The sequence below is a fragment of the Phasianus colchicus genome, chromosome 34 (assembly GCF_987193195.1).
Source record: "Phasianus colchicus chromosome 34, bPhaCol1.hap1.1, whole genome shotgun sequence".
In the NCBI taxonomy this organism is placed as follows: Eukaryota; Metazoa; Chordata; class Aves; order Galliformes; family Phasianidae; genus Phasianus; species Phasianus colchicus.
Window position 1 is genome coordinate 1141117 of NC_143469.1, and position 19394 is coordinate 1160510.

At 59.1% G+C, this 19394-nt stretch overlaps 2 protein-coding genes across 2 annotated transcripts; both read left to right on the forward strand.

The window, feature by feature from the left end:
• Positions 1-1238: 1238 nt before the first annotated feature.
• Positions 1239-8631, forward strand: LOC116238968 (macrophage mannose receptor 1-like). Its single transcript, XM_090128919.1, has 8 exons — positions 1239-1477; positions 2118-2213; positions 2303-2416; positions 3235-3294; positions 3393-3785; positions 5906-6051; positions 8081-8190; positions 8282-8631. The coding sequence occupies exons 1-8, from the start codon at positions 1402-1404 to the stop codon at positions 8427-8429; spliced, it is 1143 nt and encodes a 380-aa protein (XP_089985045.1). The 5' UTR covers positions 1239-1401; the 3' UTR covers positions 8430-8631.
• A 4904-nt stretch (positions 8632-13535) lies between these two features.
• On the forward strand, positions 13536-17917 carry TRAPPC5 (trafficking protein particle complex subunit 5). The gene is made up of 2 exons (XM_090128649.1): positions 13536-13687; positions 17064-17917. The coding sequence occupies exon 2, from the start codon at positions 17068-17070 to the stop codon at positions 17632-17634; it is 567 nt and encodes a 188-aa protein (XP_089984775.1). The 5' UTR covers positions 13536-13687; positions 17064-17067; the 3' UTR covers positions 17635-17917.
• Positions 17918-19394: the final 1477 nt, after the last annotated feature.

The window sequence follows — 19394 nt, forward strand, 5'->3', positions numbered from 1 at the left end:
CAGCTGGGGGGGACATCCCCACTATGGGACAGCCACCACTGTCTTGGGACAGCTGTCACCACCATGGGATTGCCACCAGTGCCATGGGACAGCTGACACCACTATGGGACTGTCACCAGTGCCATGAGATACCTGGTATCACTATGGGACAGCCACCACTGTCTTGGGACAGCTGTCACCACCATGGGATTGCCACCAGTGCCATGGGACACCTGTCACCATTATGGGCCAGCCAGCATCATCTTGGGACAGATGTCACCACCATGGGACAGCCACTAGTGCCATGAGATACCTGGTATCACTGTGGGACAGCCACCATCATCTTGGGACAGATGTCACCAATATGGGACTGCCACCACTGCCATGGGACAGCTGTCACCATTATGGGCCAGCCAGCATCATCTTGGGACAGCTGTCACTACCATGGGACACCTGGCATCGCTATGGGACAGCCACCACCACCTTGGGACAGATGTCACCAATATGGGACTGCCACCACTGCTATGGGACAGCTGTCACCATTATGGGCCAGCCACCACTGCTATGGGGCACCTGGTACCAACTTGGGACAGCTGTCACCACTATGGGATTGCCACCACCACCGTGGGACAACAGGCACCACTATGGGACAGCCACCATCATCTTGGGGACAGCTGTCACCACTATGGGGCAGCCACCACCCCCATGGGCCATCCACCATGGCCATGGGACAACTGGCAACGCTGTGGGACATAGTGCAGCCATGGGATGCCCATCACCCCACAGGGCTCCCATCATCACCCCACAGGGCACCCATCATCACCCCGCACCCCACGGCGGTGCCCCCACAGCCGGGTGCTGTGGCTGAGGCTGACGGATGCTGATAGCACCCAGCTCTTCCTGCAGGGTGTCCTGTCCCCTCCCCCCCCCCCAGAGGGGCCCCTTTTGTCACCCTGGGGACGGCCAGCTGCACTGTGGGTGCTGGGATGGGTGTGGGTGCACAGCAGGGATGTGCTGGGCGTGGGGACATCGTGGATGTTGGCACGGGGACACTGCAGGCTTGGGGACATCTTGGGGGTGGGGATGGCAGTGGATGCTCCCTGGGCATGGGGACACGGGGGACACGACAGACACTGCCGTGGGGTCACCCTGGATGCCATGCTGGGTGTCCCTCAGTCCTTCCTTCTCCCCACATCTCCCCCACCCATGGGTGCAGCCTCCAGCACCCGTTGTGCACCATGACGGTCAGTGTCACCTCCAGTCCAGCCCTGGGGTGTAGGGATGGAGCTGTGGGTGCTGGGGGGCCCCTTTTGAGGTCCACCCCCCTGGGTGGGGGCACATCCTGTCCGTCCGTCCCCCCCTTTTCTCAGCTCTTATCAACGAGGACAGACATGAGGACAGTTCATTGGTGACGGGAGGACGATGTATGGCAACATCGAGTCTGGGCAGCCCAGGCAGGGGCAGGAGTGGGGGACAGGAGGACCCTGTGGGGACAAAGGTAGGTGGGGGGTGGTGGGGGTGGGGGGGTTACTGAGGTGAGTGGTGACAACCAGAGGTGGGGGCAGTCCCTAGGATGGGCTGTGGCACCAAGGAGGGTTCCTCATCCCCAAAACAGATCCCCAGGGTTGGTGGCAGCCCCCTGCCCCCATTTCCATCCCCAGTGCCCACGCCTGGGGCAGATCCCCCCATCTCCAGTGCCCAAGGGGGGGTCCCAACATGGTGACACCAGGGGGGACCTCTTATTTAGGTGCTTGACGAGGTGTCCCCAGGCTTGGTGGTGGCACCAAAGGTGACCCCCGTTTCCATCTTCCATGTCCCAGTGCTCATGGAAGATCCCTGGGGCAGACCCCCCCATCTCCAGTGCCCAAGGGGGGGTCCCAACAAGGTGACACCAGGGGGTGGGGCCTCTCCTTTAGGTGCTTGACGAGGGATCCCCAGGCTTGGTGGTGGCACCAAAGGATCCCCTGCCCCCATTTCCATCCCCAGTGCCCACCCCTGGGGCAGATTCGTTCATCTCCAGTGCCCAAGGGGGGGCCCTCAGCATGGTGACACTGGGGGGAACCCCTCATTTCGGTGCTCAGGGTGTTTGGAGGTGGGGGTTGGGGGGGGATCCCCCATGAGTGCTGTCCCCTCCACAGCCTGCAGTGACCTGAACCCCATGGAGGAGAACCCCTATGAACCTTTGGACCCCCCCATCACTGCTCCAAGCCCGAAGCACGCACCTGACCCCCCAGGTATGGTGTGGGTGTCCCATAGGGACAAGGCAACGCAGCCCAAATTGGGGTCCTGCCGCCCCATCGGGACCCCTTGTCACCTCCCCCAGTGTCCCCAACGTGGCAGAGCTGCCCCCAGGACAGGCTGCTGCTGGTGGGGGCTGTGGCCCTGGGGGTCTCGGTGCTGCTCAACGTCTTCCTCCTCTCCCTTGGGACAAGCAAGAGTGAGTATGGGGTCTGCGGGGCTCAGCAGAGGGGTCCCCAACCTTGGGGAATGACCTGGGGCAGAGTGAAGGTGCTGGGGGGGCTCCTTGGGGGCTCCCCAACATTGGGAGGTGATGTTGGAGGGCAGAGCTGGGGCTCTGGGGGTCTCCATAGGGGCTCTCTCACTTTGGGGGATGTTGACACAATCCTGGGTGGGGTTGGGGTCCTGGGGGTCTCCATGGGGGTTTCCCCTGTTTTAGGGGGTGATGCTGGGGCTGTGGGGGCAGAGTTCAGTGCTGGGGGGCTTTGTGGGGGCTCTGCAATCCTAGGGGATAATGCTGGGGCAGAGTTTGGGTACCTGGGTCCCCATAAAGGCTCCCCGACTGTGGGGGATAATGTTGGGGTGCTGAGGGGCTCCATGGGGTTTCCACACCCTTGGGAAATGAAGTTGGGTTTGAGTTGAGGGTGTTTTTTTGTTTTTTTTTTTGGGGGGGGGGGGTCTCCATAGGGGCTCCCCCACCTCAGGGGATGCTGCTGTGGGCAGAGTCGGGGTCCAGGGGGTCTCCGTGGGGACTCCCCTATTTTAGGGGATGATGCTGGGGCTGTTGGGCAGAGTGAAGGTGCTGGGGGGGGGGGGGGGGAGCTCTCCAACCCTGGGGGATGATTTTGGGACAGAGTTTGGGTCTCCATGGGGTCTCCATGGGGTCTCCCCTACTTTAGGAGATGATGCTGGGGCTGCCGGGGGCGGAGTTGGGGTGGGGTGTCCCTCTGCCCCCCCCGTCTCCCCCCACACATCCTTGATGCCCTACACTGTCAGGATCCGCTTCTCCCCCCCCAGTCGCAGCGCTGACCGCAGCCCTGGAGGACGCAGAGAAGCTGCAGCCCAACTCCAACATGGGTGCGCGTCGCGTCCCCCGCATCCCCAACCCTGCCTCGTCCCCACGTCTGCGCCCATCCCGAAATCCCAACCTCTGCTCCCCGTCGCCTCCCCCGCAGCGTCCCGCTCCTTCCTGCTGTACAACAGAGCCCACAACATGTGCGTGGAGGCCCGCGGCCAGCAGCTGAGCGCAGCTCCGTGCCTTCCCGAAGCGGCGGCCCAACGATTCCAGTGGCTGCCGGGGATGCGGCTTTGGAACGCGGAGAGGCGGCGGTGCGTAACGGCGGCGGCGGAGCTGAATTTATCCGTCGTGACGCTGCAGCCCTGCAGGGAGGACGGAAGGTTGCAACGGTGGGAATGCGGAGAAGGAGGGCTGCTGGCTCTGGCCGGGAGGCGGCTGTATTTCAATTACGGGAACAACGTGCAGCAGACGGTGATGCTCTACGTGGGGGATCGCGAGTGGAGCCGCTGGGTCGTGCACGGGAGCGACGAGGAGCTCTGCACGCGATCCTGTCAGTCCCGTCTGGGGGGTTTTGCCTGGGGTTTGGGGGTTTGCTTCAGCCTAAACTGACACAAATTCAGCCCGGCCCCAAACTCAGCCCAAACTGCTCCAAACTGCTCCAAACTCAGCCCAAACTCAGCCCAAACTGCTCCAAACTCAGCCCAAATTCAGCCTGAACCCAAACTGCTCCAAACTCAGCCCAAACTCAGCCCAAACTGCTCCAAACTCAGCCCAAATTCAGCCTGAACCCAAACTGCTCCAAACTCAGCCCAAACTGCTCCAAACTGCTCCAAACTCAGCCCAAACTCACCCCAAACTCAGCCCAAACTCCTCCAAACTCAGCCTGAACCCAAACTGCTCCAAACTCACCCCAAATTCAGCCTGAACCCAAACTGCTCCAAACTCAGCCCAAACTCAGTCTGGCCCCAAACTGCTCCAAACTCAGCCCAACCCCATACTCAGCCTGACCCCAAACTCAGCCCCTCAGCCCAACCCCAATCTGACCCCGATCTGACCCCAAACTCAGCCCAAACTCCTCCAAACTCAGTCTGACCCCAATCTGCCCCAAATTCAGCCCAATCCCAAATGCAGCCTGACCCCAATCTGCCCCAAACTCAGTCTGGCCCCAAACTGCCCCAAACTCAGCCTGGCCCCAATCTCATCCCAACCCCAATCTCATCCTCACCCCAAACTCAGCCTGACCCCAAACTGCCCCAAATCCAGTCTGACCCCAAACTCAAGCTGGCTCCAAACTCAGCCCAACCCCAAACTCAGCCTGGCCCAAACTGCCCCAAACTCAGCCCCTTAGCCCAACCCCAATCTGCCCCAAATTCAGCCAAACCCCAAACCCTGCCCGACCCCAAACTGCCCCAGACTCAGCCTGATCCCAAATGCAGCCCGACCCCAATCTGCCCCAAACTCAGCCTGACCTCAAACTGCCCCAAACTCAGCCTGATCCCAAATGCAGCCTGACCCCAAATTGCCCCAAATCCAGTCTGACCCCAAATTCAGCCCAACCCCAAACTGCCCCAAACTCATCCTGGCCCCAATCTCACCCAAACCCCAAACTCAGTCTGACCCCAAACTCAGCCCCTCAGCCAAACCCCACTCTGCCCCAAACTCAGCCTGACCCCAAACTCAGTTCAACCCCAAACTGCCCCAAACCCAGACTGACCCCAAACTCAGTTCAGTTCCAAACTGCTCCGAACTCAGTCTGACCCCAAACTGCCCCAAATCCAGTCTGACCCCAAAATTCATCCTGGCCCCAATCTGCCCCAAACTCAGCCCAACCCCAAACTCAGCCTGACCCCAAACTCAGCCTGGCCCCAAACTCAATCTGACTCCATACTCAGCCCCACAGCCTGACCCCAAACTGCCCCAAACTCAGACTGACCCCAAACTCTCCCCAACCCCAAATCCAATCTGTCCCAAACTCAGTCTGACCCCAAACACAGCTCAACCCCAAACTCACCCCAACCCCCATTTGCTCCAAACTCAGCCCCAAAACCTAAACCAGACCTAACCCTAAATGATTTAATCCAACCCTAAACTCAGCCTTAGCCTTAAACAGACACAGCTTAAGCTGCAGTGGGGTCTGAACACTTCATGCAGCTGTAACCCTAAAACTATAGGATTGAACCTAATCCTAATCTACTCTCAACCCTAATCTAACCCAAACCCAGGCCCAACCCAATATAAATATAAAATATACCCTACATGTATAGCACTTCAACCGACCCCAATCCAGCCCAAACCCCAAGAATCCTAACCCAGCCCTAATCCTAAATACATCCTAATATGTCCTAAATACAACTGACAGCCATCCTAACACCAAGTGCAGCCCTAACCCTAATTAAACCCCAGCGGGGCTCTGACCCTAATCCAACCACAACCCTAAAGACACAGGGCTTCAGCTGACCCTAATTCAACCCCAAATTCCAACCCTAACCCCATCGTAGCCCCAAAGACTCAAGCTAAACCCAAACCCCATTGGGGCCACAGTTCAGCAGAACCCTAAATACTTACAGGACTCAACCTTCACCCTAATCCAGCCCAAACCCCAAATCAGACGGGCTGTCCCGGTCCCACGGGGTCTCACAGCCCTGTTTGGGGGTGGTGTCCCCTCCCCAGGTTGCCCCATTTGCCCCCAGGGTTGGACCTATTTTGGGGGATCCTGTTACTTCTACTCCAAAACGGCCAACACGTGGGACGGCGCGCGGGGATTCTGCTCCGCCCGTGGGGCTCAGCTGCTGGAGGTGGACGGCCCCGAGGAGAAGGTGACCCCAAACCCTGCCCCTAATCCTACAACCAGCCCTGACCCCAAGCCATGGCCAGGATCCGGCCCCCATCCACACCCAACCCCAATCCATGGCCATAACCTCATCCTACACACAATCCTAATCCATGGCCATAACCCAATCCTACACCCAACCCCAATCCATGGCCATAACCTCATCCTACACCCAACCCTAATCCGTGACCAGAATCCTATTTCCATCCTACACCCAACCCTAATCCATGACCATAACCCCATCCCCATCCTACACCCAACCCCAATCCATGACCACAACCCCATCCTACACCCAACCCCAATCCATGACCAGAATCCCATTCCAATCCTACACTCAATCCTAATCCATGACCATAACCCCATCCTACACCCAACCCTAATCCATGACCAGAATCCCATTGCCATTTTACACCCAATCCTAATCCATGGCCATAACCCAATCCGCATCCTACACCCAACCCCAATCCATGACCAGAATCCCATCCTACACCCAACCCTAATCCATAACCAGAATCCCTCCCCACCCTACTCTCATCCCTAATCCATGACCATAATCCCATTCCCTTCCCAATCCTGCCGTCCCTAAACCCTGATCATACCATAACCCCTAATCCTGCCGTAATCCCCAATCCTGCTGCCCCCCAATCCCAATCCTGCCATAACCCCCAATCCTGCCATCCCCAACCCCAATCCTTCTGTCCCCAATCCTAATCCTGCTGCCCCCAATTCCAATCCTGCCATAATCCCTAATCTGCTGCCTCCCACCCCAATCCTGCCATAACCCCCAGCCCCAATCCTGCTGTAATCCCTAATCCTGCTGCCCCCAATCCCTAATCCAGCCTTCCCTAACCCCCAATCCTGCTGTAATCCCTAATCCTGCTTCCCCCCAATCCCCAATCCTGCCATCCCCAAAACTAATCCTGCTGTAATCCCTAATCCCGCTGCCCCCCAATCCTAATCCTGCCATCCCCAATCCTAATCCTGCTGTAATCCCTAATCCTGCTTCCCCCCAATCCCCAATCCTGCCATCCCCAAAACTAATCCTGCTATAATCCCTAATCCCGCTGCCCCCCAATCCTAATCCTGCCATCCCCAACCCCAATCCTGCCGTAATCCCTAATCCTGCTTTCTCCCAATCCCTAATCCTTCCATCCCCAAACCCAGTCCTGCTATAATCCCCAATCCTGCTGCCCCCCAATCCCTAATCCTGCCATCCCCAATCCTAATCCTACTGTAATCCTTAATCCTGCCATCCCCAAATCCAATCCTGCTGTAATCCCTAATCCCGCTGCCCCCCAATCCTAATCCTGCCATCCCCAACCCCAATCCTGCTGTAATCCCCAATCCTGCTGCCATCTCCAATCCTAATCCTGCTGTAATCCCTAATCCTGCTGCCCCCTAATCCCTAATCCTGCCATCCCCAACCCCAATCCTGCCGTAATCCCTAATCCTGCTTCCCCCCAAACCCTAATCCTGCCATCCCCAATCCTAATCCTGCTTTCCCCCAATCCCTAATCCTGCCATCCCCAAAAACAATCCTGCTATAATCCCCAATCCTGCTGCCATCCCCAATCCTAATCCTGCTGCCCCAATCCCTAATCCTGCCATCCCCAACCCCAATCCTGCCGTAATCCCTAATCCTGCTTCCCCCCAATCCCTAATCCTGCCATCCCCAATCCTAATCCTGCTTTCCCCCAATCCCTAATCCTGCCATCCCCAAAAACAATCCTGCTATAATCCCCAATCCTGCTGCCATCCCCAATCCTAATCCTGCTGCAATCCCCAATCCTGCCATCCCCGATCCTAATCCTGCTGCCCCAATCCCTAATCCTGCCATCCCCAACCCCAATCCTGCTGTAATCCCTAATCCTGCTGCCCCCCAATCCCTAATCCTGCAATAATCCCAATCCCGCAGTCCTAGGACCTAGCTGGCAGTGGGACCAGCTGTCCCTGGGGGTCCCTGGGTGGGTTTTTGGGGGGGGTCTCGGTGTCCCATTGCCCCCCGTTGTCCCCAGGCTCACCTCCAAAGCACGCTGCTCAGCTCCTCGTGGCTCGGTATCAGAGACGAGGAGCTGGAGGGCACCTGGAAACGAGCGAACGGATCCGTCCTGATCCGGGCACACGGGTACGGGGGGGGGGCTGGGGGTGAGGTGACAACAGAAAGGGGGAAATCCCCCCATTCCATCCCCTCATCCTCCCCAATCCTTCCCCATCAGCTCGTGGCACCGGAGCGAACCCAACGGGGGGCAGCAGGAGAACTGCGCGGTTGTGCGCAGGGATGGTTTGTGGTACGACTACCCCTGCAGCAGCCTGCTGCCCTGGGTGTGCGAGGGGCAGCCCTGGGCGTGCGAGGGGAACCCCTGACAACGGGGTTTTGGTTTTATTTTTTTGGGGGGGGTCAACCTGGAGGGTTGAAGCCCCGTCCCCAATTCGTCTCCGCTTGGCGCATCCCCCATCCGCATCCAGGATGAGGATCCGACCCCCCTGCGTGGCTGATTTGGGGTTTGGGTGGGCGCCCCCTGCAAAAGTTGGGGTCCCTCGGGGGGAATAAATGTGTGCAGAGTGAGGCCTCGCCTCAGTCCGTTTTTGGGAGGGGGGAGATGGGAGGTGGGGGGCAATGCGCCCCATAGGGAGGCGAGACGGTGATTCTGCAGGTGGGAATCTTGGGACCCACAAACGCCCTGCAAATAACCTACAGAAACACAAATCGTCTCCAAAACGCCCTACAAATAACCTACAGAAACACAAATCGTCTCCAAAAACACCCTGCATGACCCCAAATCGTCTCCAAAATACCCTACAAACACCCTGAAGAACCCCAAATCATCTCCAAAATGCCCTACAAGTAACCTACAGAACCCCAAATCATTTCCAAGACCCTACAAACACCCTGAAGAACGCCAAATCATTTCCAAAATCCCCTACAAACACCCTGCACGACCCCAAATCGTCTCCAAAATCCCCTACAAATACCCTGCAAGACCCCAAATCATCTCCAAAACGCCCTACAAATAACCTACAGAATCCCAAATCTTCTCCAAAATGACCTACAAATACCCTGCACGACCCCAAATCATCTCCAGAATCCCCTACAAATAACCTACAGAACCCCAAATCATCTCCAAGACCCTACAAACACCCTGAAGAACCCCAAATCGTCTCCAAAACACCCTACAAATAACCTACAGAAACCCAAATCGTCTCCAAAATGCCCTACAAACACCCTGCAAGACCCCCAAATCGTCTCCAAAATCCCCTACAAACACCCTGCACGACCCCAAATCATCTCCAGAATCCCCTACAAATAACCTACAGAACCCCAAATCATCTCCAAGACCCTACAAACACCCTGAAGAACCCCAAATCGTCTCCAAAACGCCCTACAAATAACCTACAGAAACCCAAATTGTCTCCAAAATTGCCTACAAACTTTGCACGACCCCAAATCGTCTCCAAAATCCCCTACAACAACCTACTGAAACCCAAATTGTCTCCAAAATGCCCTACAAATACCCTGCATGACCCCAAACCGTCTCTAAAATGCCCTCAAATACCCCAAATCCCCCCCTCTAAAACCTAAAAAAATACCCCCAGACCCCCAAAGCCCCCAAGATTCCCAAACACAACTCAACCCCAAACTCACCCAAACCCCAAACTCAGCCCAACCCCAAACTGCCCCAAATCCAGTCTGACCCCAAATTCAGCCTGGCCCCAAACTGCTCCAAACTCAGCCTGACCCCAAGCTCAGATTGATCCCAAACTCACCCAAACCCTAAACTCAGCACGACCCCAAATTGCCCCAAATCCAGTCTGACCCCAAACTCAGCCAAACCCAAATGCAGCCTGACCCCAACCTGCCCCAAATCCAATCTGCCCCAAATTCAGCCTCGCCCCAAACTGCTCCAAATCCAGTCTGACCCCAAACTGCCCCAAACTCTGCCCAAACCCAATCTGACCCCAAACTCAGTCTGACCCCAAACTCAGCCCAACCCTAAATGCAGCCTGACCCCAAACTGCCCCAAATCCAGTCTGACCCCAAATTCAGCCATGCCCCAAGCTCAGATTGATCCCAAACTCACCCAAACCCCAAACTGCCCCAAATCCAGTCTGACCCCAAACTCAGCCAAACCCCAAATGCAGCCTGACCCCAACCTGCCCCAAATTCAGCCCAACCCCAAACTGTCCCAAACTCAGCGTGACCTCAAACTCACCCAAACCCCAAGCTGACCCCAAACTCAGCCTGATCCCAAAGTGCCCCAAATTTAGTCTGACCCCAAACTCAGCCTGGCCCCAAACTGCCCCAAACTCAGCCTGATCCCATATTCAGCCCCTCAGCCTAATCCTGGTCTGCCCCAAGCTCAGCCCAACCCCAAACTCTGATCCCAAACTCACCCAAACCCCAAATGCAGCCTGGCCCCAAACTGCCCCAAATCCAGTCTGACCCCAAATTCAGCCTGGCCCCAAACTGCTCCAAACTCAGCCTGACCCCAAGCTCAGATTGATCCCAAACTCACCCAAACCCTAAACTCAGCACGACCCCAAATTGCCCCAAATCCAGTCTGACCCCAAACTCAGCCAAACCCCAAATGCAGCCTGACCCCAACCTGCCCCAAATCCAATCTGCCCCAAATTCAGCCTGGCCCCAAACTGCCCCAATCTCAGCGTGACCCCAAACTCACCCACACCCCAAGCTGACCCCAAACTCAGCCTGGCCCCAAAGTGCCCCAAACTCAGCCTGATCCCATACTCAGCCCCTCAGCCTAATCCTGGTCTGCCCCAAGCTCAGCCCAACCCCAAACTCTGATCCCAAACTCACCCAAACGCCAAATGCAGCCTGGCCCCAAACTGCCCCAAATCCAGTCTGACCCCAAACAGCCTGGCCCCAAACTTCCCCAAACTCAGCCTGACCCCAAGCTCAGATTGATCCCAAACTCACCCAAACCCTAAATTCAGCACGACCCCAAACTGCCCCAAACTCAGTCTGACCCCAAACTCAGCCAAACCCCAAATGCAGCCTGACCTCAAACTGCCCCAAATCCATTCTGACCCCAAACTCAGCCTGGCCCCAAATCGCCCCAAAATACGACATTTTCTCCCAGAAACACCACTTTTGTCCCCAAAATACATCATTTTCTCCCCAAAATACGACATTTTCTCCCCACAAAAATGTCATTTTTCTCTCAGAAATACCCCCTTTCCCCCAAATATACGACGTTTATCCCACAAATACCATTTTTTTCTCATATATTTGGGAGAAAAGTGGAATTTCAGGGAGAAAACGTCTCATTTTGGGGTTGAAATCTTCATGTTTGGGGGAGAAAATTTGTTATTTTTTGGAGAAACTTTCATATTTTGGAGGAAAAAAGAATTGGGTTTTTTGGGGTAGGTAACGTCATGTGCCCTCCTGTGCCCCCCCAGTGCCCCCCAGTTACCCCAGTGCCTGTCAGTGCCCCTCAGAGCCCCCCAGTGCCCCCCAGTTCTTGTCAATGCCCTTCAGTGCCCCCCAGTGCCCCTCAGAAATCCCCAGTGCTCCTCAGAGCCCCCCAGTGCCCCCCAGTGCCTCTCAGAACCCCTCAGTGCCCCCAGTGCCTCCCAGTGCCCATCAGAGCCCCCCAGTGCCCCCCCAGTGCCCCCAGTGCCCATCAGAGCCCCCCAGTGTCCTCCCAGTGCCCCCCAGCACTCCTCAGAGCCCCCCAGTTGCCCCAGTGTCCCCCAGTCCCCCCACTGCCCCCCAGTGCCCTCCAGTGCCCCCCTCAATGCCACTCAGAGCCCCCCAGTGCCCCCAGTGGCCCCCGGTGCCTCTCAGAGCCCCCCAGTGTCCTCCCAGTGCCCCCCCCAGTGCCACTCAGAGCCCCCCAGTTGCCCCAGTGTCCCCCAGTGCCTCCCAGTACCTCTCAGAACCCCCCAGTGCCCCCCCAGTGCCCCCATCAGAGTCTCCCAGTGCCCCCCAGTGCCTCTCAGAGCCCCCTAGTTGCCCCAGTGCCCCTCAGAGCCCCCAGTGCCCCCCTCAGTGCCACTCAGAGCCCCCCAGTTACCCCAGTGCCCCCCAGTGTCCCCCCAGTGCCTCCCAGTGCTCCTCAGAACTCCCCACTGCCCCCAGTGCCCATCAGAGCCCCCCAGTGTCCCCCCAGTGCCCTCAGTGCTCCTCAGAACTCTCCACTGCCCCCCACTGCCCCCAGTGCCCATCAGAGCCCCCCAGTGTCCTCCCAGTGCCCCCCAGCACTCCTCAAAGCCCCCCAGTTGCCCCAGTTACCCCAGTGCCCCCCAGTGTCCCCCCAGTGCCCTCAGTGCTCCTCAGAACTCCCCACTGCCCCCCACTGCCCCCAGTGCCCATCAGAGCCCCCCAGCGCCCCCCAGTGCCTCCCAGTGCCCATCGGAGCCCCCCAGTGCCCCCAGTGTCTCTCAGAGCCCCCAGTGTCCCCCCAGTGCCCCCCAGCGCTCCTCAGAGCCCCCCCGTGTCCCCCATTGCCTCTCAGAACCCCCAGTGCCCCCAGTGCCCCCCACTGCCCCCAGTGCCCATCAGAGCCCCCCAGTGTCCTCCCAGTGCCCCCCAGCACTCCTCAAAGCCCCCCAGTTGCCCCAGTTACCCCAGTGCCCCCCAGTGCTCCTCGAAGCCCCCAGTGCCCATCAGAGCCCCCCAGCGTCCCCCAGTGCCTCTCAGAATCCCCCTGTGGCCCCCAGTGCCCCCCAGTACCCCCCCCAGTGCCACTCAGAGCTCCCCAGTTACCCCAGTGCCCCCCAATGCCTCTCAGAACTTCCCAGTGCCCCCAGTGCCCATCGGAGCCCCCCAGTGCCCCCAGTGTCTCTCAGAGCCCCCAGTGTCCCCCCAGTGCCCCCCAGCGCTCCTCAGAGCCCCCCCGTGTCCCCCATTGCCTCTCAGAACCCCCCAGTGCCCCCACTGCCCCCCAGTGCCCCCAGTGTCCATCAGAGCCCCCCAGTGTCCTCCCAGTGCCCCCCAGCGCTCCTCAAAGCCCCCCAGTGCCCATCAGTGTCCCTGTGGGGTCTCTCTATGGATCTCCATGGAGTCCCACAATGGGTCTCTATGGGGTTTCTCTATGGGGTCTCTCTGGGTTTCTCTATGGGTCTCTATGGGGTGTCTCTATGGGCTTCTATGGGGTTTCTCTATGGGGTCTCTGTGGGGTCTCTCTCTGGGTCTCTCCATGGGGTCTCTATGGGTCTCTATGGGTCTCTGTGGGCTCTATGGATCTCTATGGGGTCTCCATGGGGTCTTTGTGGATCCCTATGGGTGTCTCTATGGGTCCCTATGGGGTCTCTCTGGGTCTCTCTATGGGTCTCTATGGGGTCTCTCTGGGCCTCTATGGAGTCTCTGTGGATCTCTATGGGTCTCTCTGGGCTCTATGGGTCCCTATGGTCTCTATGGGTCCCTATGGGTCTCTATGGGTTTCCCCTCCCCCTCAGCGGCGCACCCACCCGCACTTCCGGTTGGAGGCGGAGCTTCTACCTCTGGCCCCGCCCCTCTCGCTTTGGCCACGCCCATCGTCTCCCCCCTCCCCGCTCCGTGCGGCGCTTTTACGACAGCAGCGGCCGTAAAGCGGAAGCGCAGCGCTTTTACCACAGCGGCGGCCGTAAAGCGGCAGAGCGGCGTGACAGCGGCGTTGTTGGTACGGGGCTCCGGGGGGGGAGGGGGGGCAGGGGGTTGTTGGGGTTGTGGGGGTCTCTGGGGACCCCCCCATTGGGCCCTGAGGCGCTCCCCCCCCGGTGGGGATTTGGGTGCCCCCCCAACCCAGGTCTTTTTATGGCTCCCCCCCCAACCCAATTCATTGCCCCCCCCACCGTCTCCCAATTAGTATTTGCCCCCCCCCCCGCCCTAATGAGTCCCTCCCCCACCAAAGGTCACCCAATCAGCGCCCACCCCCCCCACCAAGCAGCTCCCAACGAGTGCTGCCCCCCCCCGCCCCATAAATGGGTCCCCAGCCCCCCCCCAGCGACCCCCGATCAGTGCCCCCCCACCGCCAAACTGTTTCCAATTGGTTCCCCCCCCCCCCCCCACGATGGGCCCCCTCCCCCCCACCAACACCCCCCCACAGCTCCCCCCCCCCACCACCAGTCCCCCCCCCAACAGCCCCCAATGGCCTCCTCCCCCCCCCGACCCCCACAGCTCCACCCCCCCACCCAATGGGCTCCTCCCCCCCATCTAAGGACCCCCCCCCCCCCACCCATCAGCTCCCAATGAACCCCCTCCCACCTAACGGGTTACCCCCCCACCCCTCCCCCCACCTCCCCCGACCCACCGACCCCCCCCTCACTTTTACATCCACCCCCCCAGTATAGGACCGTGGAATCTCCCACCCCCCCCACCCCACCCAATGACCCCCCCACCCCACCCATCAGCTTCCAAAGGCTCCCTTCCACCCCACCCAATGACCCCACCCACCGACCCCCCCCACTTTTACACCCCCCCCACCCCCCCCAATATAGGATCATGGAATCTCCCTCCCTCCCCCCACCCATTAGCTCCCAATGACCCCCCCCACAACAAACAGCTCCCAATGGCTCCCTCCCAGCCCCCCCCACCCAATGACCCCCCCCCCCCCCACCCAACAGCTTCCAATAATTCCCTCCCAGTCCCCCACCCCCCCCAAGTGGGTTCCCCCCACCCCAACCACCGACCCCCCCTCACTTTTACATCCCCCCCCCCCCAATATAGGACCATGGAATCTCCCTCCCCCCCCACCCGACCCAGTGCCCCCCCACCACCACCCATCAGCTCCCATTGAAACCCCCCCACCCAACAGCTCCCAATGGCTCCCTCCCAGCCCCCACCCCACCCAATGACCCCCCCTCCCCCACATCTCCCCCCCCACCACCACTTTTACATCCCCCCCTCCCAGTATAGGACCATGGAATCTCCCTCCTTCCCCCCCCACCCATCAGCCCCCAATGACCCCCTCCCCACCCAACAGCTTCCAATAACTCCCTTCCAGTCCCCCACCCCCCCAGTGGGTTCCCCCCACCCCACCCACCGACCCCCCTCACTTTTACACCCCCCCCCCCCAATATAGGACCATGGAATCTCCCTCCCCCCCACCCGACCCAGTGCCCCCCCACCACCACCCATCAGCTCCCATTGAATCCCCCCCCCACCCAACAGCTCCCAATGGCTCCCTCCCAGCCCCCACCCCACCCAATGACCCCCCCTCCCCCACATCTCCCCCCCCCACCACCAATCCCCTCACTTTTACATCCCCCCCTCCCAGTATAGGACCATGGAATCTCCCTCCCTCCCCCCCCCACCCATCAGCCCCCAATGACCCCCTCCCCACCCAACAGCTTCCAATAACTCCCTCCCAGTCCCCCACCCCCCCAGTGGGCTCCCCCCACCCCACCCACCAACCCCCCCTCACTTTTACATCCCCCCCCCCCCAATATAGGACCATGGAATCTTCCTCCATCCCCCCCCCACCCAATGCCCCCCCAACCACCACCCGTCAGCTCCCAATTAATCCCCCCCCCACCCATTATCTCTCATTGAATCCCCCCCCACCCAACAGCTCCCAATGGCTCCCTCCAAGCCCCCCACTCAAAGACCCCACCCCCCCCCCCCGGCACATCTCCCCCCACCCACTGACCCCCCTCACTTTTACACCCCCATGGAACCTCCCTCCCCCCCCACCACCCAACGACCCCCCCCCCACCACCCAACAGCTTCCAATAATTCCCTCCCAGTCCCCCACCCCCCCAAGTGGGTTCCCCCCACCCCAACCACCGACCCCCCCTCACTTTTACATCCCCCCCCCCCCAATATAGGACCATGGAATCTCCCTCCCCTCCACCCCACCCAATGCCCCCCCCCCACCACCCATCAGTTCCCAATTAATCCCCCCCCCCCCACCATCTCCTGTTGAATCCCCCCCCACCCAACAGCTCCCAATGGTTCCCTCCAAGCCTCCCTCCACCCAATGACCCCCCCCCACGCCACATCTCCCCCCACCCACTGACCCCCCTCACTTTTACACCCCCATGGAACCTCCCTCCCCCACCACCCAACAGCTTCCAATAATTCCCTCCCAGTCCCCCACCCCCCCAGTGGGTTCCCCCCACCCCAACCACCGACCCCCCCTCACTTTTACATCCCCCCCCCCCCAATATAGGACCATGGAATCTCCCTCCCCCCCCACCCGACCCAGTGCCCCCCCACCACCACCCATCAGCTCCCATTGAATCCCCCCCCCACCCAACAGCTCCCAATGGCTCCCTCCCAGCCCCCACCCCACCCAATGACCCCCCCTCCCCCACATCTCCCCCCCCCCCACCAATCCCCTCACTTTTACATCCCCCCCTCCCAGTATAGGACCATGGAATCTCCCTCCCTCCCCCCCCCACCCATCAGCCCCCAATGACCCCCTCCCCACCCAACAGCTTCCAATAACTCCCTCCCAGTCCCCAACCCCCCCAGTGGGTTCCCCCCACCCCAACCACCGACCCCCCCTCACTTTTACATCCCCCCCCCCCAATATAGGACCATGGAATCTCCCTCCATCCCCCCCCCACCCAATGCCCCCCCAACCACCACCCATCAGCTCCCATTGAAACCCCCCCACCCAACAGCTCCCAATGGCTCCCTCCCAGCCCCCACCCCACCCACTGACCCCCCCTCCCCCACATCTCCCCCCCCACCACCACTTTTACATCCCCCCCTCCCAGTATAGGACCATGGAATCTCCCTCCCTCCCCCCACCACCCATCAGCTCCCAATGACCCCCCCCCCCACCCAACAGCTTCCAATAACTCCCTCCCAGTCCCCCACCCCCCCAGTGGGTTCCCCCCAGCCCACCCACCGACCCCCCTCATTTTTACTTCCCCCCCCCCAATATAGGACCATGGAATCTCCCTCCCCTCCACCCCACCCAATGACCATCCTCCCCCCCCCACCCAACAGCTTCCAATAACTCCCTCCCAGTCCCCCACCCCCCCAGTGGGTTCCCCCCAGCCCACCCACCGACCCCCCTCACTTTTACACCCCCCCCCCCAATATAGGACCATGGAATCACGCTTCACCCGTGGCAAATCCCCTCTGCTGGAGCGCCCGCTGGGCCGCCCGCGGGGGGAGGTGAGCCTGAGTGCCTTCGCCCTCCTCTTCTGTGAGCTGGTGCAGTACTGCCAGCGCCGCGTCTACTCGGTGGCTGAGCTGCAGTCCAAACTGGCCCAACTGGGCCACCAAGTTGGCCTCCGACTCCTGGACCCGTTGGTGAGCCGTGAGCGGGGCGGGCGGCGTGAGACCAAAGTGCTGAGCATCCTCCTCTTCGTCAAAGGCCCCGTGTGGAGGGCGTTGTTTGGGAAGGAGGCCGACAAGCTGGAGCAGGCCAACGACGACGACAAGACTTTCTACGTCATCGAAAGGGAGCCTCTGGTCAACACCTTCATCTCCGTGCCCAGGGAGAACAGCACGCTCAACTGTGCTGCCTTCACAGCTGGTTTGGTGGAGGCAGTGCTGGGAGCCAGCGGGTTCCCGGCCAAGGTGACGGCGCATTGGCACAAGGGCACCACGCTGATGATCAAGTTTGAGGAGGGGGTCATCGCACGGGACAAGAGCCTGGAGGGACGATGAGGGGGGTCCCGGTGCTTGGAGGTGTCCCCCGTCCTCACGTTGGGACACTCGCGTTGTTACGTGGCTCTGTAAATGGTCTCTTGGCCCATTGGGTGACCTTCAGCATTGGGTGTCCATCAGTGGTGTCCGTTGTCCCTCCTGGTGGCCCTTGGAACTACTTGGGGACATTGGGACCCATTGATGTCACTCAGCACCATCCATTGTTCTCCTTTGGCTTTGTGTTGAGACACTTGAGTTGGTTCAGGTGCAGTAGATGGTCTCATGGCCCGTTGGGTGACCTTCAGCATTGGGTGTCCATCAGTGGTGTCCATTGTCCCCCCTGGTGGCCCTCAGCCCCTCCTGGGGACATTGGGACCCATTGATGTCACTCAGCACCATCCATTGTTCTCCTTTGGCTTCATGTTGGGACACTTGATTTAGTTCAGGTGCAATAAATGGTCTCTTGGCCCATTGGGTGACCTTCAGCATTGGGTGTCCATCAGTGGTGTCTGTCGTCACTCCCGGTGGCCCTCAACCCCTCCTGGGGACATTGGCACCCATTGATGACACTTAACACCATCTACCATCCAATTTGGTTTCATGTTGGGACACTTGATTTGGTTCAGGTGCAGAAAATGTTCTCTTGGCCCATTGGGTGACCTTCAGCACTGGGTGTCCATCAGTGGTGTCTGTCGTCCCTCCTGGTGGCCCTTGGATCTTCTTGGGAACATCGGAACCCATTTGTGTCCCCCAACGCTCTGCATTGTTCTCCTTTGGCTTCATGTTGGAACAACTGCATTGGTTTGTGTCTCAATAAAAGTTCTCCTGTCCCATTGGGTGACCTTCAACGTCGGGTGTCAGTCAGTGGATCCATTCTCCCTCCTGGTGGCCCTCAGAGCTCTGTGGGGGCATCGTGTCAACACTTTGACCCGGTTCTGTGACTGGTGGGGCTGGGGGGACCCATGGACCCACAGCCCAGAGAAGGGAAACATCTCATGATCTGTGAACAGTTTTATCATTTCCCTCTAAAGGGAGAAGCAGAAACAGAACGCTGTGCTCTACGTGGTGTTATGAAGTGAAAAACCAAGAGCCAAAAATCATCAAACCGTGACAGCATGACATCCCCACAGCGTCCCTGAAAGCTTCCACGTGTGACACCCCCCTAAAAACATCCATCACCCCCCCCACGTGTGACACCCCCCCTTATAACAAACAGCCAACACTGCATTAATTAAGAAAAAAAAAAAATAGTAGGCTTCTTGTTCTGTGTGGTTGACCAACAGTTGACCAACGGTTGACCAGCGATGGACCAATAATTGACCAAGTTGACAAATAGTTGACCAATGGTTGACCAATTGTTGACTGGTAGTTCACCAATGATTGACCAATGGTTGACCAACAGTTGACCAATCATTGACCAACAGTTGGCCAGAAGTGGACTAATGGTTGACCAGTGGTTGACTGGTAGTTGACCAATGATTGACCAATGGTTGACCAATGGTTGAGCGACAATTGACCAATGGTTGACCAACAGTTGGCCAGAAGTGGACCAATGGTTGACCAACAGTTGACTGGTAGTTTACTGGTAGTTGACCAACAATTGACCAGTGGTTGACCAGTGGTTGACCAACAGTTGACCAATCGTTGACCAACAGTTGGCCAGAAGTGGACCAATGGTTGACCAATGGTTGACCAATGGTTGACCAATGGTTGACTGGAAGTTGACCAATGGTTCACCAATGGTTGACCAACGGTTGACCAGCAGTTGACTGGTAGTTGAC